General features: G+C 60.3%; 1 protein-coding gene across 2 annotated transcripts in view; it reads right to left on the bottom strand.

Moving 5' to 3' along the window:
* The window catches only part of Grm4 (glutamate metabotropic receptor 4), a 100,810-nt gene that overhangs the window by 14,217 nt on the left and 62,221 nt on the right, over positions 1-24,372 (bottom strand). For both annotated transcript variants that reach the window (XM_046464520.2, XM_058585591.1), the window contains exons 4-8: positions 17,117-17,252; positions 14,285-14,439; positions 12,212-12,352; positions 950-1,150; positions 612-748 (exon numbers count right to left, since the gene is read on the bottom strand). In XM_046464520.2, coding sequence (XP_046320476.1) covers positions 612-748; positions 950-1,150; positions 12,212-12,352; positions 14,285-14,439; positions 17,117-17,252 — 770 coding nt within the window. The remainder of the gene's footprint in view (positions 1-611; positions 749-949; positions 1,151-12,211; positions 12,353-14,284; positions 14,440-17,116; positions 17,253-24,372) is intronic.

The raw sequence follows: 24,372 nt of genomic DNA, 5'->3' as shown, positions 1-24,372 counted from the left end.
CTCACTCCCTGGCCACAGCCAATGCCAGAAACCCAGCGCCTCTCCGTGCCCCACCATGAGACTTCACCCTCTGTCCAGACGCAGCCTCCCAAGATGGCCCCTCCCACCAAGCCTCTGGCTCGGTCTGCGTGTGTGAATTCCTCTCTCCAGAGCCCCCAGGCTCCCTTGGGGAGCAGCCTGGAAACCCCTGAGCCGTGGGAGATGACAAGGCACAGAATGGCAGCAGAACTCCAGGCACTACTGGGCACAGTGGCACACGCCTGTAATCCTAGTAGCTCCAGGGGGCTTAAATAGGAGGACCTCAAGTTCAAAGCCAGCCTCAGCACTGGTGAGGCCCTCAGAAACTCAGTGAGACCCTGTCTCTAAATAAAATACACATAGGGCTGGGGGTGTGGCTCAGTGGTCTAGTGTCCCCAAGTTCAATCCCCGGTATGCACCCCCCCAAAAAAACTCCAGACACCCTTTTCTATTTTGGGGTGAGGGTCTGGGAGAGACTGTGGCCTTGGGAGTGAAGGAGGAAGGAGGCCCGACTGGCAGCCACGCCCTCCCTTGGCGCCCGCCCACAGGTTGGGATGGCATGAGTCCCTACAGGCCCCTCCCGCCCCGCTTACTCGGAGGTGCAGGTGGTCTGTCCAGGAGCCAATGACCTTGTACTCGGCAGAGCCGTTGCGCAGCTGGTACTGGTAGATGTCATAGCGCCCAGGGGCATCTCCATTCTCATTGAAGGTCACGGGGTTTCCTGCGATGCCTGTGGGTGGGGTGTTTCGCTGAGCCTCTACACAGAGGCGGAGATATCTCTGGGGGGGCCCCTCCGTGGAACATCTTGGGGTCCCTCCTCCTGGAGGTATCTGAGGAGACTCCCATTTCAAACCCAGGAGCCCCAGGACTCCTTCCCACCTCCGCGGCCCAGGACCCCGGGGTTGAGCAGCGCCCTGCGCCACACCCCCACCTGAGAAGTTGACGTTTCGGATGTACTTAAGCAGCTGGGTGCCGTCCACGGGGTCCATGCGGGGGCAGAGCCCCACACGACCAGGACACAGGTCTCGGTGCATGGCGTGCAGCGCGTGGCCCATGGCGTACACAGCGTCAATCACAAACTGCACCTTCCCCTCCTGTTCGTATGCCGAGTCCTGCCCAATGCGCTCACGGTCTGCAACGAGACCCCCAGGACGGGGTGCCTGTGAGTCGCCCCCATCTCACAGTGGAACTATAGTGGCCGTTGGGGCCTGGAGGGGCGCCCCAGCCAGTCCATGCACACATCAGGGCTTGCTCTGCCACCCCGGGAGCTGGACCTGCAGGGGCACCAAGGAAATGAGAGGGTGCACTGTCCTGCCACAGCACCACTCACGGCTGGGCTCCCCGGGACCCCAGAACAACCAGGACGCCCCGTCACCTGCCACCCTGTGGCTATGGAGCAGCTGCACGGCTCAGGCTAGGGAACAGCTAGGACAGGGCTGTGTCTGTCACAAAGGAGAGCCGAGCTCCCAAAGCAGCTCACCACGGACTGCACTCCAGCCACAGGACTCCAAGCTCACCCCAGGCTGCAGGTGGGGACATGGAGGCCCAGGGAGACTGTCTGGTCTCCTGATGCCCTCAGTGGTTTCCAGCCATTCCAAACACCTGAGTCACCATTATCCCCGGCCACTCCATCTCCACCTCAGTAACAGCCTCCCCCAGGAGCCAGGGTGGGAGAACTTGGCAAAATGGGGAACGGCCTCCATCACCCCCTCACTGTCAACTGCCACAACCCTCCAGGCCTCGAGACTCTGACCTGTCCTCGGTGCCCACCCAAGCTCTGCACCATGGCTGTGTGATGCTCCTGTGCCAGGAGCCATGCATGAAATGTGTGAGACCCAATCGACATGGAAGCCATTGGGCAGGACAGTCTGGTGTTGGGCATACCCACCAGAGAGAGGGGGAAACGGAGGCCCAGAGAAGCTGGCAATGCTGCGAGAGCGCGCGGAGCGGGATCTGGACACAGACACTCCTGCCCGAGCCTGTACACCACGCTAGACAGGGAGGGGCGGCAAGCAGGTGGGGAGAGCAGGAGAGGAAGGCTGGGGTCGCCAAGGAGAGGACATGGGGGCAGGAAGACAAGAGGAGGTGGACAGAGCCCTGGGGAAGCCTGGCTTCACTCCCAAGGCCACAGCCTCTGCACACTGCCCGGCCCACAGTCTCCTCTCAAGGACGGAAGAAGGAAGTTGACCTTCATAAGCCCCACCCCCAGCTCCCTGGGGGGCCAGAAGTCACTGTGTCTATCTCCGGCCTGGGACATCTCAGAGGCAGACCCAGGGTGCAGAGCTCCCACTGCCTTTCCCTGTGACCTACCCCACCATCCAACCCCCCACACAAGGAAGGACAGTCACCACCCACAGCCCAGGAACGGGGCTGACTGGCCTGTGGCACGTCACCCTTCGGCCAGCCTGGTCACTCGGTTTAACCTGCCGGCCAGGAACCCACACCCTGCTCGGCCAAGCTCAGGTTAGACATTCACAGATGGCCAGGTGGATGTTAGAAATTGTGGAATGACCCCTGTGACCCCAGCTCCCTAGGAAGGAGGCGGAGACAGGGAGACGGAAGTGCAAGGCCAACTCAGCAAGACCCTGTCTCAAAAAATAAAAAATAAAAAAGGCTGGGGATGCAGCTCAGTCGGTCAAGCACCCCTGGGGTCAACTCCCAGAGCTGCAAAGAACAGACAGACATAAATAAATCACAGACTCGCCACGCTGGGGCCAGGGGTCACCTGCCCCCCTGACGTTTTACATCCAAGAAGATGGAGGCCTGGAGAGGGAAGCCCGGTCACACGGCCAGGGAGCTGGGCTCTGGCCACTGCTGAGTGCTCCTAGCTTCCAGACCCCACCCTGCCTCCCTCGGGCCGCATCTGACCAGAGGCCTCTTTTCTGATGTGACGCTGCAAGCTCGGCAGCACTATTTCTAGGTCAAGCACAAACAGAAGGGGACGAGCATGAGACACATTCTCCAGCTTCTCCATCTGCCTCTCTGTCCAGGGCCTCTGACCCCAGGTTCTGAAAAGCCAAGAGAGAAAAAAAAGGGCCAACCTGTGCCCAAAGGGAGGGTTCCCTTGGAAAGCAACTCCTGCACCCAGGCCCAACCCCATGCGCACCCCGACCCCCAGCCCCAGCACTCGCTCCGGCAGCTCCCACCACACCCGACTCAGCCGGAGAAGAGATCAATTATTAAGCAGGGACAGAGCGGGAGGCTGCGGCCACTGCAGGAAGAAGACAGCACTCTCCCACGGCCAAGGACACCTTAGGTGACAGAGGCTGGCTCCCCTCTGGGGAGATGCAGCTCCCCCACTAAGCCGGCCTGGGCCTCGCCTCTCCAGGGTTGCCTCCCAGGTCCCTCCTCAGAGGGCCCCGCTGAATCTCCATTCCTGGGTCCCTCCAGGTCTCTTGCTGGGCTCATAAAGCCTCCAGGGTTGCTGCTGGAGGGTGGGCATCCCCCAGGGGCATCCTTGCCAAGAAGGCGCTCCCCCCCTGGGGTGGCTCCTGCAAAAAGGGGTCCGGGGTCCTACAGACCCTCAGCAGCCTCGTGCCCAGCCTCCTGGTGGTGCGGCCCCGGGGACCCTGGAGACCTCTGCACAGCTGCCCGCCTTGACCTGACTGTCTCAAGGCCAATCCTGTTACATGAGACAACCAGGGGGCAGTGAGGTGCCCTGCAAAGGGGACACCAAGCCATGAGAATGCATATTCTCTCCCTCCCTACCTCCCTCCCTCTCTCTCTCCCCCCCATGCCCTCTCTCAAATGGCAGCTTGGACTCCAGGCCGGGGGCCCCTCATCTGCACCCCTCCAGGACCCAACAGTGTCGGGCAAAGTGCACTCCCACGGTGAGGCCAAGGGGAGGGAATGTGAACCCAAATCTCTTGACTCCAAAGGAGTCCACTTCCTGAACAGCCCTCGCCCTGCTCCAGCCCCTCCCCTGGGGTCCAGGCCCTGCCCCTGCCTGGCCAGGCTTCAGTGGGGTGAAGGAGCACTGCGGCAGGTCCAGAGGCGGTAGGCAGTAGTGGAGGGAGGGGCCTAGAACATTCCCTCCCATGGGCAGGTCGGGTCCTGGAGCCCAGGACCCGCAGCTCTGGGAAGGAGCACAACACGAATATCTGAGAACTATTGAGGGAGATAAATTCCAGACACATGGCGGCACTGACAGCAGCAACAGTTTGAAGATGTCCTAATTGTGTCCCGGGGCACAGTGAGGCAGAGATGCGTTTGGCTCCGCCACGGGTGACAGCCAGCCGGGGAACCATCGGGAGGATTTTCTCCGTCAAGCCCTGGAGCTGTGGTTACTACGGTGACTGCAGCCTTTGTCTGCAGGTTGTAAATTGTAATTGAAATGAGTTTTCAAGGTTGAAATAATCAGAGCCCTCCCTGTCTCCCCCTCACCTCCCCACGGCTCCCCGGCCAGCCCAGGTCTGCTGGTGCACGCAGGGGCCTCGCACCAGGTACACAAAACAGTCACCCAGACGCACGTCCTCACATCCACCCACGCAGAGTAGCCAACGCACGAACCTGCACGCATTTACGGAAGTCATACACACAACATGGCAGGAGTCTTATTTGGGAAGGCAAGGTTACCAAAACCAGGTGGGGGTCGGTCCCGCTGGGGACCTCCAGGAGATTGTGTAGAGGGCACCTCAGGGTCACCCCATCTGGTCAGTCTCAGGCCAGGGATGCCCCCAGGAGCACTGAGTCCACTCATACCACAGGGTGTGAGGGCTGGGGTCCTGGGGACAGTGGCAGGGGACTGACAGCATCTGCATAAATACATACATGCTCCTGAGTGAGACCAGATGTAGATGGATGCACATGCCACACACATGTACACACACGAACCTGCCTCTACAAACACACACACACACACACACACACACCAGTTTTTGTCCCTTGAGAAAATGTCCAGAGAGCAGGTCCAGGGCCCGGGGTGCCCCCAGGAGACAAGCTATGGGATCCTGGCCAAGCAGCGGTCTCCTGAGGCCTCTGTGTCCTCCGCAGACGTGAGGCCCAGGTGGTAACACTGGCCTTGAGGGGTTGCTGGCGACTGAGGGAGATGAGGAGGTGGCCCCCAGAGCCACACCTGTGCCCAGACAGCTCCCCTCGCCCCCCACTCTCTCCTGTTGGAAGATGCCCAGTCCCTGAGGCCAACCTCCCGCCATGGCTTCCCCACCCTGTCCTATGCAGCTGGCGCAGGCTGGCCCCAGTGCTGACCCTCATGGCCTGACATGGGATGGGCATGGGTGCCCCGTGCACCTGGACCTGCACAGAGGGGCAGAGGGGCGCCTCCCTCCTCCCCACCCACCTCCTGCTGCGGCTGAGCCGTCCTCCCGCCCCCGACCCACCAGGGCATTCTGAGGGCCCCTCCAGTCCTGCTCCTGAGGCCAGGATCACTGTCACCTGATCCTGCCCAGGATTCCCAGAAGTCCCCAGCAGGGAACCCCGGGCCGGTCACCCTCCTGCTCTCGGCAACACACCACAGTTTCTGCGGGTCCCTCCCTGGACCCTGGGGCATCTCCAAGCCACTCAGCCCCTCCTTCATCCCCAGCTCTGTCCCCCAAACTCGGCCTCAGCTCCATACCAACTCCCTCCTGTCCCAGGGGATGCTGGACCCCAGTGTCTGGGGGGACAGCTGGCACACACGGGGTGGCCATTTCATGAGGAAAAGGAAGCTCAGGAAGGTGAGGAAGTATGCCCAGCGGAGGCCCGACCCGGCCGCCAGGGGCTCACCGTCAAGCCCTGGGGCTCTGTGGGGCAGAGCCGGCTCCTCCACCTGGAGCCAGCTGCAAGCATTAGGGTGTAAACGACCCTGTGGGTCCCCACGAGTAGGACCCAGGATGACAAGGTTGGCTTCAGAGCTCAAGTCCCAGCTCTGACAGTGACTATAAATGATCACTTCAGCAGAGAGGTGGGGACTTTGGAGCTGGTGGAAGTCACTTCCGGACGCCCTCAAAATGAAACCGTGAACCTTATGGATCCTCCCGAAACACCTGAGTCCCCAAAGAGTCTGACCCCAGGAATGTGTCCCCAGATGCCCACGGACCCCAGTTTGAGAAGCAGGACATGATCACCCTCCGTCCACCTCTGGCCGGGCCTGGGGAGGTCCCCAGCCTCTCTGAGCTTCCGTGTCCTTGTCTGTGAAGTGAATGGCACCTGGGGCCACAGGAGGGGAGTCACACCTGCAGCAGAGGCCACACCTACCCCGGCCAGAGCCCAGGACAGACGGGTCCCGAGCCCCACCCTGGTTCCAAGGTCTCCCCTGCCCCAGGGCCAGCCCACCTCTCCCTAACAGGACGGAGCCGCAGGCAGAGCCCATCTGTGTCCTGGTGACCCCCAGCCCCCATCACTCAGCTTGGAAATCCCCAGGACCCCGCTGCCCGGCCCCGCCCGTCCTCTCCCCCTGCTTCAGTCCCCGCAGCAACTTCTCGGCCCCATTTTCTCCCGACCAGCTCTGGAGTTTGCTCCCGCCTCTCCAAGGACACTGAGCTCACGGCGGTCACCAGGACCCCAAGTGGCCAATGGTGCAGCCCAGGTCCTCCTCTCCCTGGGCTCCCCGAGGCTCCCTGCACCTCCAGAACCCCATGCTCAGGTTCCTGCTGTCCCCCGCTTCCCCTGCCCTGCCCTCAACTTCCCCGTGTCCAGGGCTCGGTCCTGGCCCCTCTGGGCTCTCCCAACAGCCCCCTCTGTGCCCTGCCACCTCCTCACAGTCCAAGTTCCCCGCCGGCTCCTCCTCCCGCGGCTCATCTCAGGCAGAGTGGCCCTTCCACCTGCTGGCTGGGCCAGGGACCTTGGAGACACCCCGGACTTCCTGTCACCTTTCTCTCCCCTTAAATTCTTCAGCAAACTCCACACACCTCTGCCTTAGGCCCTGGCACCACCCACCAGGGTCACAGCACCAGTGTCTTCACCGTCTCCCACTCTGCCCTTGAGCCCCACCTCCTCCGCAGGCAGCAGCCAGAGTGAGACATTGGAATATAAACCAGGTCCCCTCCATTCTCTCAAGCCCTGCAGTGGCTATTCTCATCCTGTGAAAGAGACTAAGGCCTTTCAAATTACCCACATGGCCTTCGGCCTTCGTGATTCTCCCCACCTCTCTGACCTCATGTCCCCACTGTTGCTCTGCTCAGTGCTTCCTCATGGCTCCCCAGACCTGCTGAGCTTGAGCCCACCTCAGGGCCTTTGCACGTGCTGTCCTCTACCTGACATGCTCTCTCCTAGATTCCCACATCTCATTCTTCCTCTGCCTCCTTGTCTTTGAAGGTTTGCCTCCTCGGTGACACCTCCTGACTTAAGAGGCAACATCCCCGGCCTCAGCACTCTGTTTTCCTCCAGGAGTCCTGGGTCCTCCTCTGGCCTCATGGATAGGCCATGACACTGACTGCCAGGCCACCCCACCCTCTGCCACCTTGTCTGCAAGGCCAGATTATCTGCCATTTGCAGGGCTTGGGGGACTCTCCAAAGCAGGTCTGTCCCCTTGACCAAGCCATAGGCTGGGCACACAGTCAGCCTCTTAATCAGTGCTGGTTGGTCTCCTGGCTGAACAAGTGAGAAGGAGCATTGAGGGGCAGGGCCAGGATCCTGTCACCATCCTGCAGCTGAAGGTCTGAGTGACAGCGGGTTCTTCGCATGGTTCACAGCAGGTGCACAGTGGGTGCTCCCAAACACAGGTCCCTTCCTGTCCCCAGGAGGGAGGCTCCCTTGGTTCCTCTGGGGATGTGGAGCTGGGAAGATTCTGCAAAAGAGTCTGGGGTGACCTGGGGCTGGGACATCAGTTGGCCTGAGGCAGGACATCTCTGGAGCCAGATGGCTCTGGAGTTCAAATCCCAGCTCTGCTTCTTACTACCTGGGGCAAGTCCTTAACCTCTTGGGGCCTTAGTTTACTTGTCTGTGAAATGGGTTTTCGTAAAGATAAAAGGCCAAACCCTAGAATTAGGCACAACCTGCACTCTTCAATTAACGGTGCTATGTAAATACTCGCTGTTATTATTCTTCCATTTTTATTACTGTTGTTATTGTGGCTGTTGGCACAGGCGGGGTGATTGGCGTCCCCCACACATCCCCAGCCATCCTGCGCCGTCGCCCCCCCAGCTCCCCGCCCCGGGAGCAGCAGGCAGTAGATTTTCCCTGTCTCCTCGTAAACCGTGCCTCCTCCGCGCAGCCATCACCTGGCTGGCAGGGCTGTCAAAAAGACGGATGCCACATCTGCCTTGTTTATGGCTTTAATTCCCCAACCCTGCTCTGGGCTCCCAGGGAGGGGCTGGGAGGAGGGGCAGCGGGCGGCTCCCCCACGGGCTCTGGGCTCCGCAGCTGCAGAGGCCCCTCACGGTGACCCCAACCCGCGTGGGCCCAGGGGTGAGCGCCCCAGAGCAGAGCCCGCCTCTGGGAAGCCGTGGGGAAGGGTGTGCCCTGCGGGACGGCCCTGGAGGTGCTGGGCAGGGGGGACAGATTCCTGTTACAGATGAGGCAATGGAGGTCACCTGCCCGAGGCTACCCAGCTAGTAGGTGGCAGCACCAGGATGCACAGCCAGGGCTGCGCAGTCCCCAGGCCGCGGCACCTGCCCTGTCCCGAGGCTCTCTGAGCCAGCAGCCGGTTCACACGGCCATGGGGCAGGCTGAGGTCCTGGGACCACCACCCAGTGACCGCCCAGTGACGGGCAGCTGCTCACACAGCCCAGCTCCCACACTCAAGGTAGGATGGGATGCTCGCGCCTCTGTCCACCGTCCCCAGGGGATAAGCGCCAGGTGTCCCGGCGGTAACCTGCTCAATGTCACAGTTGCTGCTTCCTCCTCTCCTCGCTCCTGGGAGCCCTTCCCAAATAAATGGCTTCCCCTCGAAGCCTCGTCCCAGGGGAAGCCGACTTTAGACAGCCCTGCAGGATGGATGGAATCTTCCCGAGTGTTAGCCCCGGGACGAGACGGTCCTTCCCATCCTCTCCGAAGGTCACCAGGCCCGTTTGCTGACAGAGTTGAGGAGGAATGGATTTGGCAAAGCAGGGGACAAACACAGGAATGGCACCTGCTGGGTCTGGGACTGAGGCCGGCAGAGGCAGGCTGTGGACTGTGGGGCGCTGGGGAACCCGGGAGTCAGGGGCTCCCGGCCACAGCTGTGGGGAGGGGGCAGAGGGAGGCCGACAGGGATCAGGAGGGACCAGGGAGGGAGACAGGGCCGGGAATCGGCCTGCCTGTGAGTCGGCCCCGCCAGCTTTCTAGCAAGTGACGTTCACAATTTGCCTCCATTTTCTCTTCTATAAAATGGGTGCCACTCCTATAACTGTCACACCGCCCCTCGGGTGGCACAGTCCTCCTCCAGGATACGAGAGCAGACAGACAGACTTGGTACAACACAGGCTAGTACATGACCCGAGTGCCTGTCTAGATCCCACGGCTCCTCCTTCCTGTCGACAGGGACAACCCTCCATCAGCACAGCCCTTTCCAGACAGCCTCGTTATAGGCTGAATCCTCACAACCACCCCCGGAGATGGGAGGTGACATCCCTGTTCTACAGACGAGCATCTGGGACACAGAGAAGTTCAATAACTTGCCCAAGGTCACACAGCAGGGAGAAGACAGGGCTGGATCTAGACTCAGGATTGGGTCCTTCCCTTGCCCCTCCTCCCATGTGCCCAAACCAGCACTGGGGTCCTGCTGTCCTCCTCTTCCCGCTCACCCCTGGGCAGGACATAGGGCACCAGCACCAGATCTCAGTGTCCCAGGTCCCACACACATTCCCAGTGGCTCCCTGGCCCTCGCTTCCCCCAGAGATGGGCAGGCTCACTGTGTCCAATGTGGGCCACTCAAGAACCTGGACCAGCCTCTATGGAGTTCCACAGGCAGCGAGAAGATTCAGGTCAGCGGCAAGGTGCTGTCCCCCATCCCCCTCATGTCCACCGAGTCTCCCTCCACCCCTGTGCTGCACCCTCTGGAGCCTGGGGTGCCTGCCGTCCTCTGGGTGACTGCTGCCTTCCCTCCCACCACTCAGGTCTCTCTGAGTCAGAGAATCCCCAATTTTCTGCACAGTAGAACCACCTGGGGTTCTTTAAAAAAAAACAAATCCTGCTGTTCAGATGTACCCAGAACAAATTAATTCAGAGTATTCAGGGGTAGAAGTCAGGTATCCGTGTTTTTAAAAGGTCCCCCCTTGATGCAATGTAGGAAAAGCTTAGGGACCCCTGCTCCATCCCTAGGTACATATTAAAATATCAAAATCACCCGGAGAGCTGAACAGAGAAAATATCCACAGCCCCTGAGGTCCTGGCTCAGTTGGCCAGGTGGCAGGGGACGGGGGGTTGGGGGGTAATAGTTTTAAAAGCTCTCCAGGCACAGCCAGGCTTGAGAGCTACCATTTTATAGTTCAGCAAGTACCTCCATTAATGATCCCTTCCTTGCAGAGACACCCCCTGGGCTGGCTCACCACCCACCCCATTTCTCAGATGAGCAAACAAAGGCTCAAGAGGGTCACCGGGCTTGCTGGAGGCTCAGGACAAAGCTGCCCTCTTCAGAACCCAGCTCAGGTCCCCCTCTCCTACCTGCTCTGACAGGCGGAGCGGCGCCTCCCTTCAGGGCTGCTAAAAGGGTTCCAAGTCCCCACCCAGGTCTGCACAGGGGCCTTCTCCCCTCCGTCCCCCACACACAGTAAGGGGACTTCAGACATTGCCTGGCCCTGGACGGCCTAGGCGTTGGGGCTGGGAGGCCCAGTTGCCAATCTTGTCCCCCGTGCCAGGCTCACCATGCCATTCCCATCCCTAGGGTCAGGGGTCTGGACAGTTTTTCACTTCACTGGGAGCACTTTGAAAATAAAAGAGGATGTTCTCCGTAATTACACCAAACAGGAGTGAACCTGGGTATGTGGTCACACTGGCCTGAGGGCTCAGCCTCTGTGACCACGTGGCTCTAGACAGACAAAGTGATTTGGGCTGTGAGCTTGCCTGGGTCTCCAGGGGATTCCCCCCCCCACCTCCAGTGGCTATGAGCCAGCACAGGACAGCACAGGACAGCACACCCTCCACTGACTACCCCCCACCTCACCTGGCTCCCTCCTCCCCTGGCCCTGGTGGACCAGCATCTGTCAACGATTCCAGGAAGCCTGGCCCTGGCCCCCCCGAGCCTCTGCCTACACTGCGTGGGCAGAGTGGAAGGACAGAGGACAGAGCTCCTCACCCTCACTTAGGTACCACTCAGGTTGGGAGGCACCCAGAGTTCCCCTCTCATGTCACTGAGGGGTCCTGCTGCAGAGCTGCCCAGACCCAGAGCCCACCCTCAGCCACATCCAAACACATCCATGGTGAATAATCTTGCCACCTTAAGTGCTGAAGGCCAAGAGCTCAGACCCGGGTTCAAATCCCGCTTCACCATCTCCCATCTGTGGGAATTCAGGTCCCTTTACTCACCTCATCTGGGTCTCCCTCTTCCCACCTGAAAAATGACCAGTCGCTGCCCCTCCACCGGGTACAGTTCTTTCTTCTTTTCAACCTCAGACGTCTGCTTTGCAGAGAGGGCTTCCCAGGCCGCTTGACGGTTGCAGTTCCCCTCCCCGTACAGCCTGCCCATTCTTTTTCCTATCCGTTTCGTTTCTCCTGCACACTTCCCTTCGGACATAGTCTATCACTTATTTATCTTGTTTATCATCTGCTTCTTCATTAGAATAAAAATTCCAAGAGAATTTTGACTCTTCCGTTCATTACTAGATCCACTATGCTCAGCGCCGGGGCTGGGTGTCCTGGGAGTCAAGCTGGTGTTTGTTGAGTGACTGAGAGAAACCCAGGGGGTTAGAGTGGTTTCTATAGCCTCCAGACCACTGCGTGCCAGGACTGGACACAGGGCGGGTGGGGTCACTTCAGTCCCACTGGACTGGGGCTAGGGATATGCAGATGAAACCCAAAGCACACGCTGGAGGGTGCCCCTGCAGAGACTGAGGAGCCCCTCTAACTGTCTCCGGAGAGGACACAGTAACCTAGGCCCTCCACAGCGCCCCCAACTGGCTGTGGCTCCACCCCCAGGCCCCGCCCATGGACTCCCAACTCCTCCCCCAGGTTCCCCTTCATCTCCACACCTGCCGCCTCCTGCCCAGCTCTTGGACTCCCTGGACTCCTCCCTGCCAGGCTTCTCCCCTGCAACTCCGCCAGCTCCTGTCCCTGGCCCCGCCCAGCAGACCCCGCCCCCACAGGCCCCGCCCAGCAGGCCCCGCCCCAGGCACGTGCTCACTGGTGCACTTCTTGACGTGGCTGCCCTTCTTGAGCGCGTGGCGGCTCAGCTTGCAGTGGAAGTTGTCCTCCCAGAACTCCGCAAACCAGATGTTGCGCCGGTTGTTGTCCAGCGTGCGGCTGGAGAAGTAGCGGTCGAAGCCTGGGGAGGAACCCGGCGTCAGGGTCTCAACCCTGCTGTCCCCTGGGCCCCTGGCTCAGAGGTGGCCCAGGCCAAGAGAGGGAGCGAAGCGTACACCCTCTGATCCAGGGCCAGCCGGCAAAAACAAAACTGGGAACATTTCATTTCATTCAAAATGAAAAGAGCTGGATTAAGTCCCAGGGGGAGCATGTGTAATCTACGCTGCTGCTTTATGGGCGCGAAGCACGCTGACAGGGACGTTCCTGCAGCCTGAAGCCACCCAAATGCTAACAGCAGGCTTCTGGGAGAAAGAGCGGCCCGGGGGTCCCGAGATGAAGGCTGAGAGGCTGGTGAGGAGCCCTGGCCAGAGAAGGGGGTTCACCCAGGGCACACTGCAAGTCCAGGACCTGGATCTTCCCCTTCAAGTCCAGAATGTCCCCACTGGTGGCAGATACAGCCTTCTCTTCTCGTGCTCTGCTAGACTCACAGCCCTGCTCCAGCCCAAGCAGGATGCTGCTGATGAGTGGTGCCCTCTCCCTCCTCCGAGATGCCTCTGCAGCACTGACTCCCCTGTCCCCAGGTGGCTAACTGCTGGGGACAGGCCAGAACATCTGAAAGCTCAGTGGCACCCACATTAAGTGCTGAGAACCCTGTCCATGGAAAGGTCCAGACAGAAGCTCAGTGACTATCGAGAGCTGCAGGAGAAAAACCCCTGAGGGATGGTGACGCTTGGCCTACCCCAAGGCTGCTCTGCCTTTGCCCTGTGACACATTGGGTCAGGTTATGGGGGACTCTCCTATGCAGTGTAGGATGTTGAACAGCATCCCAACCCTCTACCCACTCGATGCCAGAAGCATCACCCCCTAACTGTGGCAACCAAAGGAATTGCCAAACTTCCCCTGGGGGCAAAAATCACCCCCAGATGAGAACCACTGTTCTAAAAGCTTCTCTAATGTCCCAGAGACAAAAGGTACTTCCTAAGCAAGTCCTGTGTTCAAATATCTACTCTGCCACTCACTGCCAAAGGTGCCAGTGTCTCTGAGCATTGCTATATTCCTCCAGGAGAGTGGGTAGGGGGGCATCACAGAGTCTGGGAACACTCCATGTGGTATCTGAAAGGCGACTAGCATTTGAGGGCACCAGGAAGCCAGGGCTGTTGTCATTTTGTGCTTATTAAGATTTGGGACCAGAGGGGTGGTTGGAAACTTCCGCTGCCTGTGCGTGCTGTGCCTCAGGGTGAAGAGAGGACACTGCTGCATGACCTTGAGCTTGTCCCCTCCTTCGGCCTCAGTCTCTTGGAAAGTTTGACGGAGAGGCAGATGTGCGTGCGCTCCATCAACGCTGGGTTCCAATGAACAGAGAGAGGGCAGCAAAGGAGGAGGCCAGGAGCCCGCCTCCCCCGTGGCGAGACCGCAAGGTCCCTGCCAAATCAGGCCATTAATGGAAACTTCATGCCTAGCACCCTGCAAGGCTCTGCCAGAGCAGTTTGTCCCTATCCAAGGTGACTTTGGGTTTTGCCCTGAAAGGAGGGGATGCAGGGCAGGCCCAGCCCAAGGCCATCGGAGGCCTGCCAGCCTCGGCAGGCTCTGGAGGCACCCCGTCTCCCCGCCTGCTGGCAGCTCCCCACCCTGCTGGCAGAGGACTCTCCCAGATGGGAGAAGGGTGGAACCATGTGGGGGGAGGAGAACCTTCGCAGAGGAGCCTCCTGAGCGTGCCACACGCCTCCCACACCCAGAAGTATCTGAGAAAAGATGAAGAAAGGTCCTGAAGCTGCACTTGAATTCGGCTGTGCTGAGCGAGGCCTACGAGGCTCCTCAGCCCAGCGCCACTGTACACAGGAGGCTGCGGGCCAAGGCCAGAGGAGGAAAGATGGGGCAGAGAGGACGGAAGGAGAGGAGGACGACAAGAGCAGTGTGGGGTGACGGGCAGTGGGAAGGCCAGCGCCATGCCTACCTCGCACGGACATCCTCTTGGGGAGGATAGTGACGGCTCCCTCGGCCACCTCCTCCAGGTGCAGCACAGGTGCAATCTTGGAGCCCCAGCTGTCAGAGCCCATCCAGAAGAAGTGGCCTGTCTGGTTGGCCTTCCGCGCCGCCTCCAGCACGCGCCTGCAGAGCACACGCGGGTCCGGCCCCCGTGTCTGGCCCCACAGCCGCCCCACCATGGCCACAGCCCACACCATGCTCTCCCACAGCCCAGGCTCTCCCCCAGGCTATGCCTGGACACCCGCCGATGCCCCCTGAGCCCTCTGATGTACCCATGGAGCCCCCAGCCCTGGCCCACACCTGCCGCTAGGTCCCCTGGCCCGGGCCTGTGCCCAAACCCACATCTGTCTCCCCAGACCCACATCTGCCCCTGTCTGACTCAGTTCCAGAACTACATCTGCCAGCCCCTGTCCCCTCACACTCGTGCCTTCCTGGCTGGATGCCACCCCATGCTCCTTAGCCCCTCCTTACATCATACCATTGTCACACGGCTACCCCGCCACTACCCCCTCCTCACCCCTCTGCACACAGTGCCCTCTCCATCCTCCATCTTCTGTGCCCAAAGTCCAGGTCCCTCAAAGAGCTGTTCCCCTCACCCTGCCCAGGTGGATGGGGGGAAGGCTGCCTGGTACTCACCCCCTACCCCATCCTCAAGGACAGAGGTCTTTTTTGGGGGAGTGAGGGGTATCAGGGATTGAACTCAGGGGCACTTGACCACTGAGCCACATCCCCAGCCCTATTTTGTATTTTATTAGAGACAGGGTCTCACTGAGTTGCTTAGGGCCTCGCCATTGCTGAGGCTGGCTTTGAACTCATGATCCTTCTGAATCAGCTTCCCTAGCTGCTGGGATTACAGGCGTGTACCACCGCGCCCAGCCATGGACAGTGGTCTTAAACAGGGACCGAGCCTAGCACAGCACCAAGGAGCCCACAGTGGTCCAAGGGTGCTCACTGGATGCAGGAATTAAGTGGCCCCTGCAAAGGACTCTGGGAGGAGAAAACCAGAGAGGAGTGGGCAGCTCCCCCATGGGGGAGGGTCTGGGGCAGAGAGGAGGTGAGTAACTGCCCACCCTTGTGCCCGGGGAGGACCAGGCCCGGACTCCAGGGCCTGTGTGGCTGAGCAGGAGCCCCTGGGGCTTCCAGAAAGAAATCCCTGCAGGCCCCAGAGGCAGCACCAAGCTAGCCTTGTGGCCCATCCTCACCATCACCTCCCTACTCCTGACCTTCCAGGTCCTTGCAGGCAGCCCCCCACCCAGGCTGCCCACAGCCTGTTAATACCACCTGCATCCGCTAGCCCACGTGACCAGAGCTCTCAGCCCTCCGTCCCTGCAAAGCCACCTGGGTTTATTTTTACTTCTGTTTGCTTCTGGAAATGCATGTGGGTTTCCAGAAATGACCTGCCTCCCACCACACGCCCACAGCCGGCTCTGGAGCCAATCTAAATCCCTTCGGGTCCCTCCCTTTGGGGCCTCTTCTCTAGGACAAAGGACTGAGCCTCATCCTCCCTCCCAGCCCAAAATCAGGCAGCCTGGAGCAGGGTGCATGGCCGAGTGGGGTATAGGAAGCCGCTGGCTTTGGGGAGTGGTGGCATCAGGGACAGGGACCAGTGGCTCAGAAGGGGTCCCCTTGCTTCAGGCAAGGCTGGGAGCATCAGTAACATCCAGAGCCAGAAGTTAGGGACCTGTTCCCCTCAGACGCCGCCTCTGTGAACCTTGGGGGCTGTCAGAACGGGGCCCTGAGGACAACCCCCTTCCCCTGCCTGAGATCCCCCATCAGAGGTGGTCCTTTGGCTCTTGAGGCCTCAGTGACCTTCTAGAACTCCCTCTATCCATCCTCCCCGACCTGGAAATGTCCCTGGGGATTTTCTGTGTCATGGGAACTCAGGAGTCCAGAACGGGGTCTTCACTAAGTGACAAAAAGGGTTTGAAAGGAAAATGTCCCAGGGCTGGGGTGTGGCTCAGGGGTGGCACATGGGCTGGCAGGCAGGAGGCCCTGGGCTCCACCCCAAGCACAGCCAAAAGAAAAGGGCCCCAGGTCTGCCCATGGGCCCAAGCAGCCTTGGGCAGTGAGTGCAGAAGCTGTGTCTCCCCGCAAACAGGGTATTTCTGGGGACTGACCCCACCTGACCTGGCCACCAGGCTCAGGGAGGAGGGACAAAGAAAAACCAAGAGGCAGAGAAGGTTGGGACGAGCCCGAAGAGAGGGACAGGCCCAGGGTCTCTGCCCTGTATGTCCAGGCACCCACAGCCCCCTGCCCCCAGTCTGTAGACACAGAGACAGAGGCCTGCGGAGGGGACCATCCCGCCCACAGTGATTATGTGCCCAAGCCAGTCAGCCCTAGAACCCTTGCCCAGACTCTTCCCTGTCCTGAGCTCCAAGGAAAGGAGGGAGGGACGGTGAGGTGGCCAATGTGTCCTGGCACCCCCTTCATGCCAGGCCTACCGTAAGCCCTTTATGCACATTCCTGCATTCTACTCTGGAACACCAGCAGGCAGGCATCATGAGGTCACATTTTTAGCAGCAAAATGGCCCAGAGAGGTTAAGAATTCACGTGAGGTCACACAGCTAGTAGGCAGGATGAGAATCAAGGTAGTCTGGCCCCAAGCCATAGCCTCCAGCCCTTCACTGAAGCGTCCTGCTTGCCCTCCCTGGCAGGCAGAGTGGATGTGGGAACGGGGTGTGGAGCATGGCCGTTATCAGTAGCCTAGGCCCCCGCCCGAAAGCTCTCCCCACTCTGACACCCACCTGCCCATTCCCACCTCTGTGAATCCCGTGCCCACCCCACTGCCACCCACACCCACCTGATGTCATCTTCGTTGGCAAAGATGATGACGGCCCTGGCGTTTGAGGTCTCCAGGAGCCGCCGGATGATCTTGTCAAACTCTCCTGTCTTGGGCTCCCGCGGTATCTTGACCGACTGGGCGATGCACACGCCCCCTGCAGGACAGTCTGTGGTTAGCCTGGGTGGGTGGGGGAGCCCGAGTCCCCCCATGGTCCCCTTCACACACACCCCCAGGAGATGGGGGCTGAGGGCTGCCCAAGGTCCCCAGCCTGACTCTCAGCCCCCAGGTCCCAGCCTCTGGACACAAGCCGTTCAATCAGAACAGCCACAGAGCAGAATTGGCTCCACTCAACAGCTGGCCTCAGTTTCCCTACCCAGCAGTTAGAAGCAAGTGCAAGAGGCGGCCAATGTCACACTTAGAAACCAGACTACCTGGGTTCAGATCTCAACTCTGACGAGGCACAGCGGTGCACACTTGTAACCCCCATCACTCAGGAGGCTGAGACAGGAGGATTGCAAATTCGAGGCCAGCCTCAGCAACTTAGTGAGACCCTGTGTTAAATAAAAATAATAAAAAGGGCGGGGGTGTAGCTTAGTGATAAAGTACCCCTCAGTTCAGTCTCCAGTACCAAGAGAAGAAAAATCTCCACTCTACTACTTACTGCTGTGTGACCTCAGCTGTGTGATGTATTTGAGACACATCACTTATAAAGTGAAGATAATGAGATTCTGTACTTCATTGGATCATTATAAAATAAATGAGCTAATACATGTAAATACAGTTAGCGTCTAGTACACAAGAAGCGCTTAGCAAATATTGGTTATTTTTACTGGAACCATCTCAGAGGGGGTTTTAGAAGATCCGCTGAGAATGAGAGCCACCTGGGCCATCAGTGTCCCCAAGCTCACATCCACACCCTTCTTAGGCTCCTGTCCCTGAGGCCATCCACAAGCCCTGGGTAGAGGTAGTGACCATGGCTGGAGCCCGGCCTCAGTTTGAATTCCCACCCAGCTGGTTCCCAGCCTCCGACGGGCCTCTCAAGTGTGGCTGACGGGGGGGGGGGGGGGGGGGGGGGGTGCTTCATGGATTTAAATCCCCCCTGACCCTCTGGTATGGAGGCACTTGTGGACACCTGTGTCACACTGCACCTGACAGGTGGAGAGAGCTGGAGTCAGAGGGTGACAGCACCAGAGCGAACAGACCCTCCCCACTGGGCTGCAGGGTGGGGGCCTCTGAGAATAAGGCTGAGGCCCTGGTGCTGTGGTCGGGGCTCAGTCAGTGGGTGCCCCTCTCCCTCCTCTGGGTCCCTCTCAAAACAGGGCTGGCTCCAGGCCCAGCCAATGCCCCAACCACCCACCCACGGCGGCTGGGCCCCGGCTGCCAGCCCAGTCGCCCCCAGGCCTCCACCTAAGCCCTCTGCAGACTCCCCCACCCCCGGCATCTCTGTGCAGGTGGCTGGGCTCAAGGACCTTGACCCCCGCCCCACAGGGAAGTGGTAGCACCCGGCCAAGGAGAGAGTCCTGGGGGTGGCTGCTCTGAGCCAGGCCCCCTGTTGGACCCCAGGCTCTTCACGTGTGTGCTATTGCTCTCTCTCTCTCTCTCTCTCTCTCTCTCTCTCTCTCTCTCACACACACACACACACACACACACACACACACACATGGCTCCCTGGTCTCTCCTAGACCCCAAAAAAGTCCCAAACACCAGAGAAGAGCATGGTCCCTGGAGGTCCTGGGGCAGAGGGAGAAGGTGCCAGGGTCTTGGGCAGGACCGAGCCCCTCTCCACCCCGTCACAGGAAGCCAGGGGAGTGGCCATGTGCGATGGTGGCAGCCGGGCCCTGGGCTCCAGCTAACCCCTCCATATGGTTTCCTTCCAGTTAGAAAGTGGGCCAACCGCGACATTTCTCCCCCCATCTGGGGAGACAGATGGACAGAGGAAGAGGCTGGACTAGAAGGGGCAGGGGAGGGAGGACGGCCACCTGGCTCCGGGAGGGAGGGGCAGGGGACCGGAGTTAACTGCCCTCAAACAGGGAGAAACTGTCAGGTCAAGTTGCGTTTCTGGGCGAGGGTCCCTCAGAGGCGCCGTGTGCCAGTCCCTCCTGCCCCTCCAGGCACATGGCGGTGCTTCGTTTTGCTAGTGAGAGGGTTAGGTGACCGCAGCTCAGCTAGGAGGGTGTGCCTGGGTCCCCAAGTGCCGAGACGGCGTGCAGTCTGAGGAGGGTCCCGTGTTCTCACAATGATGCGAGGGGGTCCTGGAGGGAGGGGGTCCTGGAGGGTAGGGGGGTCCTGGATAGGGGGGTCCTGGAGGGGAGGGGGTCCTGGATAGGGGGATCCTGGAGGGGAGGGTCCTGGAGGGAGGGGCCTCCTGGAGGGGAGGGGGGTCCTAGATGGGGGATCCTGGAGGGGAGGGGGGTCTTGGAGGGAGGGGGATCCTGGAGGGGAGGGGGTCCTGGAGGGAGGGGGGTCCTGGAGGGGGTGTCCTGGAGGGGAGGGTCCTGGAGGGGGGAGGTCCTGGAGGGGGGAGGTCCTGGAGGGAGGAGGGTCCTGGAGGGGAGGGGCATCCTGGAGGGAGGCCCTTGGCATGGAGCTCGGGAGACCCCTCACTGACAGGCGTCTGAGGCAGGTGGGACACAGTCTGTCAATTCTCCATGGATTCAGGTCTGAGGTGGCACCAGCCCCACACGTCCAGCTTATAGGTGAGAACACAGGCAGGGGGTGAAGGGCTTCCCAAGGTCGTGAAGACAGACAAGGGCAGAGCCAGGGTGGAACCCAGGCCATCTGGCTCCAGGGTCCCCTTTCAGCCCGTCCTGTGGGGAAGAGAGAGGGTGTAGGGTCAAGGGAACCCAGGAGACCTGGAGCACAGGCGTTCAGATGGGCGTTGCCGTCCCCAGGATGGGAGACCCTTGGCTCACTGCCCAACGTCAGCGTGGCTGCTCAGGGGAGTGGGGACCAAGGGGTGGCTCACCAGGGACAATCCTGGGGGATACAAGCTCCTGGTGGTGGCCTCAGCCTCAACTGCTCCTGGCCATAGCCAGAGAGGACTGAGGTGGCCCACAGGGACAGCATTGACTGATACCCACCACATGTTTGGCTCCACTCTGCAGCGGAGTCTTAAGGGGTCCTTGCCCACCCCTGGGGCAGGTGCCGATATCCCCAACTTACAGATGTGGAAACTGGGGCTTAGAGGTCCCCGAGAGCCTGACCAAGGTCACACTGCCAGTAAGGGGGACTGTGATCCCTGCCAGTGCCCAGAGCCTCCCTCAGGCTGAGAGGCCCCCACATCTGCAGCCCCTGCCCGCTGCTGGATAGCACCCTGTCCTCGACAGCTCGCAGCCGTGAAAATCCCCCACAGCGACTACCAACACCAAAGGGCCGGGGTTTCCAGGCCGGTCTCTTCCCCAGCCTCTGCTGTTTAGGTGGTGTGTGCACACACGTGGGCACACACAGACACGGATGCACACACCAGTGCCACCAACGTGCACGATCACATGCAGCCCACACACTACAGACCACAAGCCACACACCAGCCCGCTGCGCTCCTGCTCCCAGGCCCTGGATGTCACCATGGGAACCACGTTAACACTCCCTGGGATGCCCTCCCCCCACACCCTCCCCCACGCCCTCCCGCCCTCCAGGCTCTCATCAGTACAACAGGAACACAGGAGTCCACCCTGCAGCAAAACCAGCACATAAAACCCACAGAGCAGCCAGGCACCATGGCCCACGCCTGTAATCCCAAAGGCTGGGGAGGCTGAGGCAGGAGGATGGGGAGTTCAAAGCCAGCCTCAGCAAAGGCAAGGTGCTAAGCAACTCAGTGAGCCCCTATCTCTAAATAAAATACAAATCAGGGGCTAAGGATGTGGCTCTGTGGCTCAAGTGGTAGCGCGCTCGCCTGGCATGCATGAGACACTGGGTTCAATCCTCAGCACCACATAAAAATAAAATAAAGATAAATGTCAAGGAACCCAACATTTTAAAAAATAAGTACATAAAATACAAATAGGGCTGGGGATGGGGCTCAGTGGTCGAGGGACCCTGAGTTCAATCCCCGATGCCAAAAAATAAGAAATAAAAAACCCCCTAAGCCTGGTTGTCTTAGGGCAGGTCCAGGGCCATGCGGGTACAGGAGTCTGGGCTGGTGCCCTGTGGCCCCCAGGCCCTCCTGGTCCCCCTGGGAGCCCCTCACACCTATCACCAGCCCCTGCTGAGCTTGCTGCCAGGACCCTGCCCACTCAGCCCCCTGAACAGAGCCCACCTGCCACATGCCAGCTGCCAGCCCTGCCAGCCCAGCCAAGGCATGGCCTCTGCCTGCTGGGCCAGGGGCAGGAAGCCACTGCCACCTGCCAAGGACAGTCGAGCAAGTGAAGGCTGTGGATCTCGGTGGCCCTTGTGTCCGAGCTGGATGGAGAGCTAAGAGGCTGAGGCCAGAGAGGGATTGTGCCTTACCCAGGGACACACAGCAGCTGGGCAGAGCTGCTGGGCAGAGGAGGCCATGATCACTGCCCAGGAGATTTAGGTCCTGGGCACCACTGACCGCTTCCCCACGGGAGCTGCCCCAGCCCTGCACCCCTCCACGCCTCCCCTTCTCCCTGTGCTCCCACCCATCAGTATTGGCTGGTCCTTGGTGTCATCCCTCAACTGGACACCTGATCAAGGAGTGTCCTTCAGAGCACTTTGGAGGGTCTCGTGGCCATATCTTGCGTGTGCTGGGAGCCTGCCAGCCCCTCCCGTCCCCATTCATTCCCAGGGAACCTCTGTCACCTGGCATGGGACACACAGAGACGCTCACCACCGCCCCCTCAGAGCCTGCGAGAGGAATGGAAACACCTAAATGTTTAACGACAGAAGGGACAAACGGGCATGTCCCCCAGTGTAACATGAGGTAGTCAGGATGACTGAAGTGGCTCTCGTGGCAGCCGGACGGTCTCCAAAACATAAAATGGACTCAAACAATGCACGGGCAGCTTGACCGGTCCTGTTTACGTAAAATCTAGAGACCACGTCGGTATCCCTCATCCCTGGGACACACAGACACCTTCCTACGGGACAGCTGCGGGCGGGCCAGCCATTGCAGGCAGGCTCCCTGCAAGCTCCCTGGCGCTCAGGCTCTGCTCCGCCACAGCCACCGTGGGAACTCAGAAGTGCTGGTGAGTGGCTAGACAAGGACCCCAGAGAAGCCACCCGCTTCAGAACCATGGTGACCGCAAGGCAGGAGAAGAAAGGACTAGAGCTGAGCAGGCTCCTGGGGGGCTTCCACTCAATTCCCAAAGTTTGACTTTTAAAAAAAATTTGGAGGGGGGGGACAGGGTTGTGGCTCAGAGGTAGAGCGCTTGCCTAGCACGTGCGAGGCCCTGGGTTCTGCCCTCAGCACCACCTAAGTGTGAAATAAAGATGTCGTGTCCACCTATAACTGAAGAATAAATATTTAAAAATTTGGGGGGGACATCATGCCTGTATCTGCTTATTTTTGTCTGTGGTGCTGGGGATCGAGCCCAGGGCCCTGCGCGTGCCAGGCAGTCACTCACCGCTGAGCCCCGTCCCGGCCCCTGCTGGTCCATGCGTACAGCTCTGGGTTGGAACCCAGGGCCCACAGGTGCCAGGTGAGGGCTCGAACCCTGAGCCACACCCCACCAGAACTGTTAGAAACAGGTGACAGCGAGGGCACCCAGTCCTTGAGCAGTACTGCCCGAAGGGGGGCTCCTGGTGCCCCCGAGCCCCGTGCCATGCTCGTCTGTGGGAGGGACCGCACAGTCACTGTGGCCCCGGGCACGTACAGCGCCTTCCCCGCCGCCTTCCCCCAGGCCTGCCCGGCCTCCCGCTGCCAGCCATCTGCTCCTGAAGCCCTGTCTTCCCTGAGGGTGGCTCTGCCCGGTTGCCCCCGGCTCCCCGACCGCCCCTGACCCCAGGCGCCTCCCTGACAGTGACATGATGCAGACAACCCGCCAGCGGAGCTGCTGCCGGGTTCCTGTTGCCTTCTGTGGTCCCCGTGCCCTTTTCATGTGTGGTCAGTGACCCTTCCCAGGGTTCCCGGTGCCACGGGCATGTCTGTGCGTCTGCCGCTGGTCGCTTCCCCGAGGGCGGAGCTGAGTCTGCTGAGTCCATTCATCCTTCATTCTTTCTTTCTGTTTTGGTTTTGAGAAGGGCTCTACTCTGTTCCTCGCATAGTTAGTCCTAAAGAAACGATAGCGGGAGGAGCTGTCTGCAGGAGCTCACGGTCAGGGAAGCAAGACCAGAAGGGACAGTGATGCCACCCCTGCCCTTCATTGACCAGCAAGTGTTCACTGAGCACCTATTATGTGCCTGGCCCAGTGCTGGACACTGGGATGCAGCCGAGAGGACGGGCCCTCCACACCCCAGGGTGAGGGTGAACAGTAAGCACCTCAGAACAGGAGCGGCACCCGAGAGGCCTCATGGTGCCTGGAGGCTGCAGAGCACACCCCGTCGGGGAGGCTGGGGCTGGCCATGTGGCTGAAGGGGCAGGGGCTGCGTCTGAACTCAGCCCTGGCTTTTCTCCAGGAGCTGCTGCCTTGTCAGGGACCGAGACCAAGGATTGCAGCGTGTTGATCCCACCTTCACCGGAGGACTCGCCGCTAAAGTGAATCCACGTCCGTCCCCCACCACCTGCCATTACCAGTGCCCGGGCTTCCCCCTCGTCACTCAGGGGACTTGGGTTTATGTGCAATGAGGTCCTCCTCCCCTCCAGCCTGAGGCAGGCAGGACCCTCTGAGCCCGGGCTCTGCCTGGGTCCCTCCGTGCCCAGCACTGCCCTGTCCCCCAGCATGGCTCTCCCGCTCTGCCTGTCTGAACAAGTCCACTCTGCCACACTGTGAGGCCACCGTCCTCTGCCTTCGAGGTGCTCTCAAGTGTGGCTTGTGCCCACCCTGGCACCATCAGCCTGGGCAGGCAGAGAGGCCCCACAGGACAAGCTGGCGCCTGCCCTGGGCCACAGGACGGTCTGGCGGCCAGGCCCTGTGGGCTTGGGCACCTCTCTCCGTCTCTCCATGGTTTCTTCAGATCCTTTTATTCTCTCATCTGCTCACCTTGAGACCTACCTGGCCAGACACGGGGACAGGCTGGGTCCCCAGGAAGGAGCCACGACCCCGAGGGCAGTGCTGAGGTCCTCAGCTCGTAGCAGGCTCCCCACCCTCCCTCTCTTGCTGCAGTCCCAGGGCTCACACTCTGACCACCAGCCTGCTGCTCAGTCCCCGGCCAGTCTCCGACCCTGGACACCAGACAAGGAAGGACAGAAATCCTGCAGGGCACCCAGCAATTTC

Source organism: Marmota monax, unplaced genomic scaffold (assembly GCF_021218885.2).
Source record: "Marmota monax isolate L192 unplaced genomic scaffold, Marmota_monax_Labrador192_F-V1.1 WCK01_AAM20220418_F8-fsc00211, whole genome shotgun sequence".
NCBI lineage: Eukaryota > Metazoa > Chordata > Mammalia > Rodentia > Sciuridae > Marmota > Marmota monax.
The sequence above is the reverse complement of the archived record's forward strand: the minus strand, read 5'-3'. Positions and strand labels throughout refer to the sequence as shown.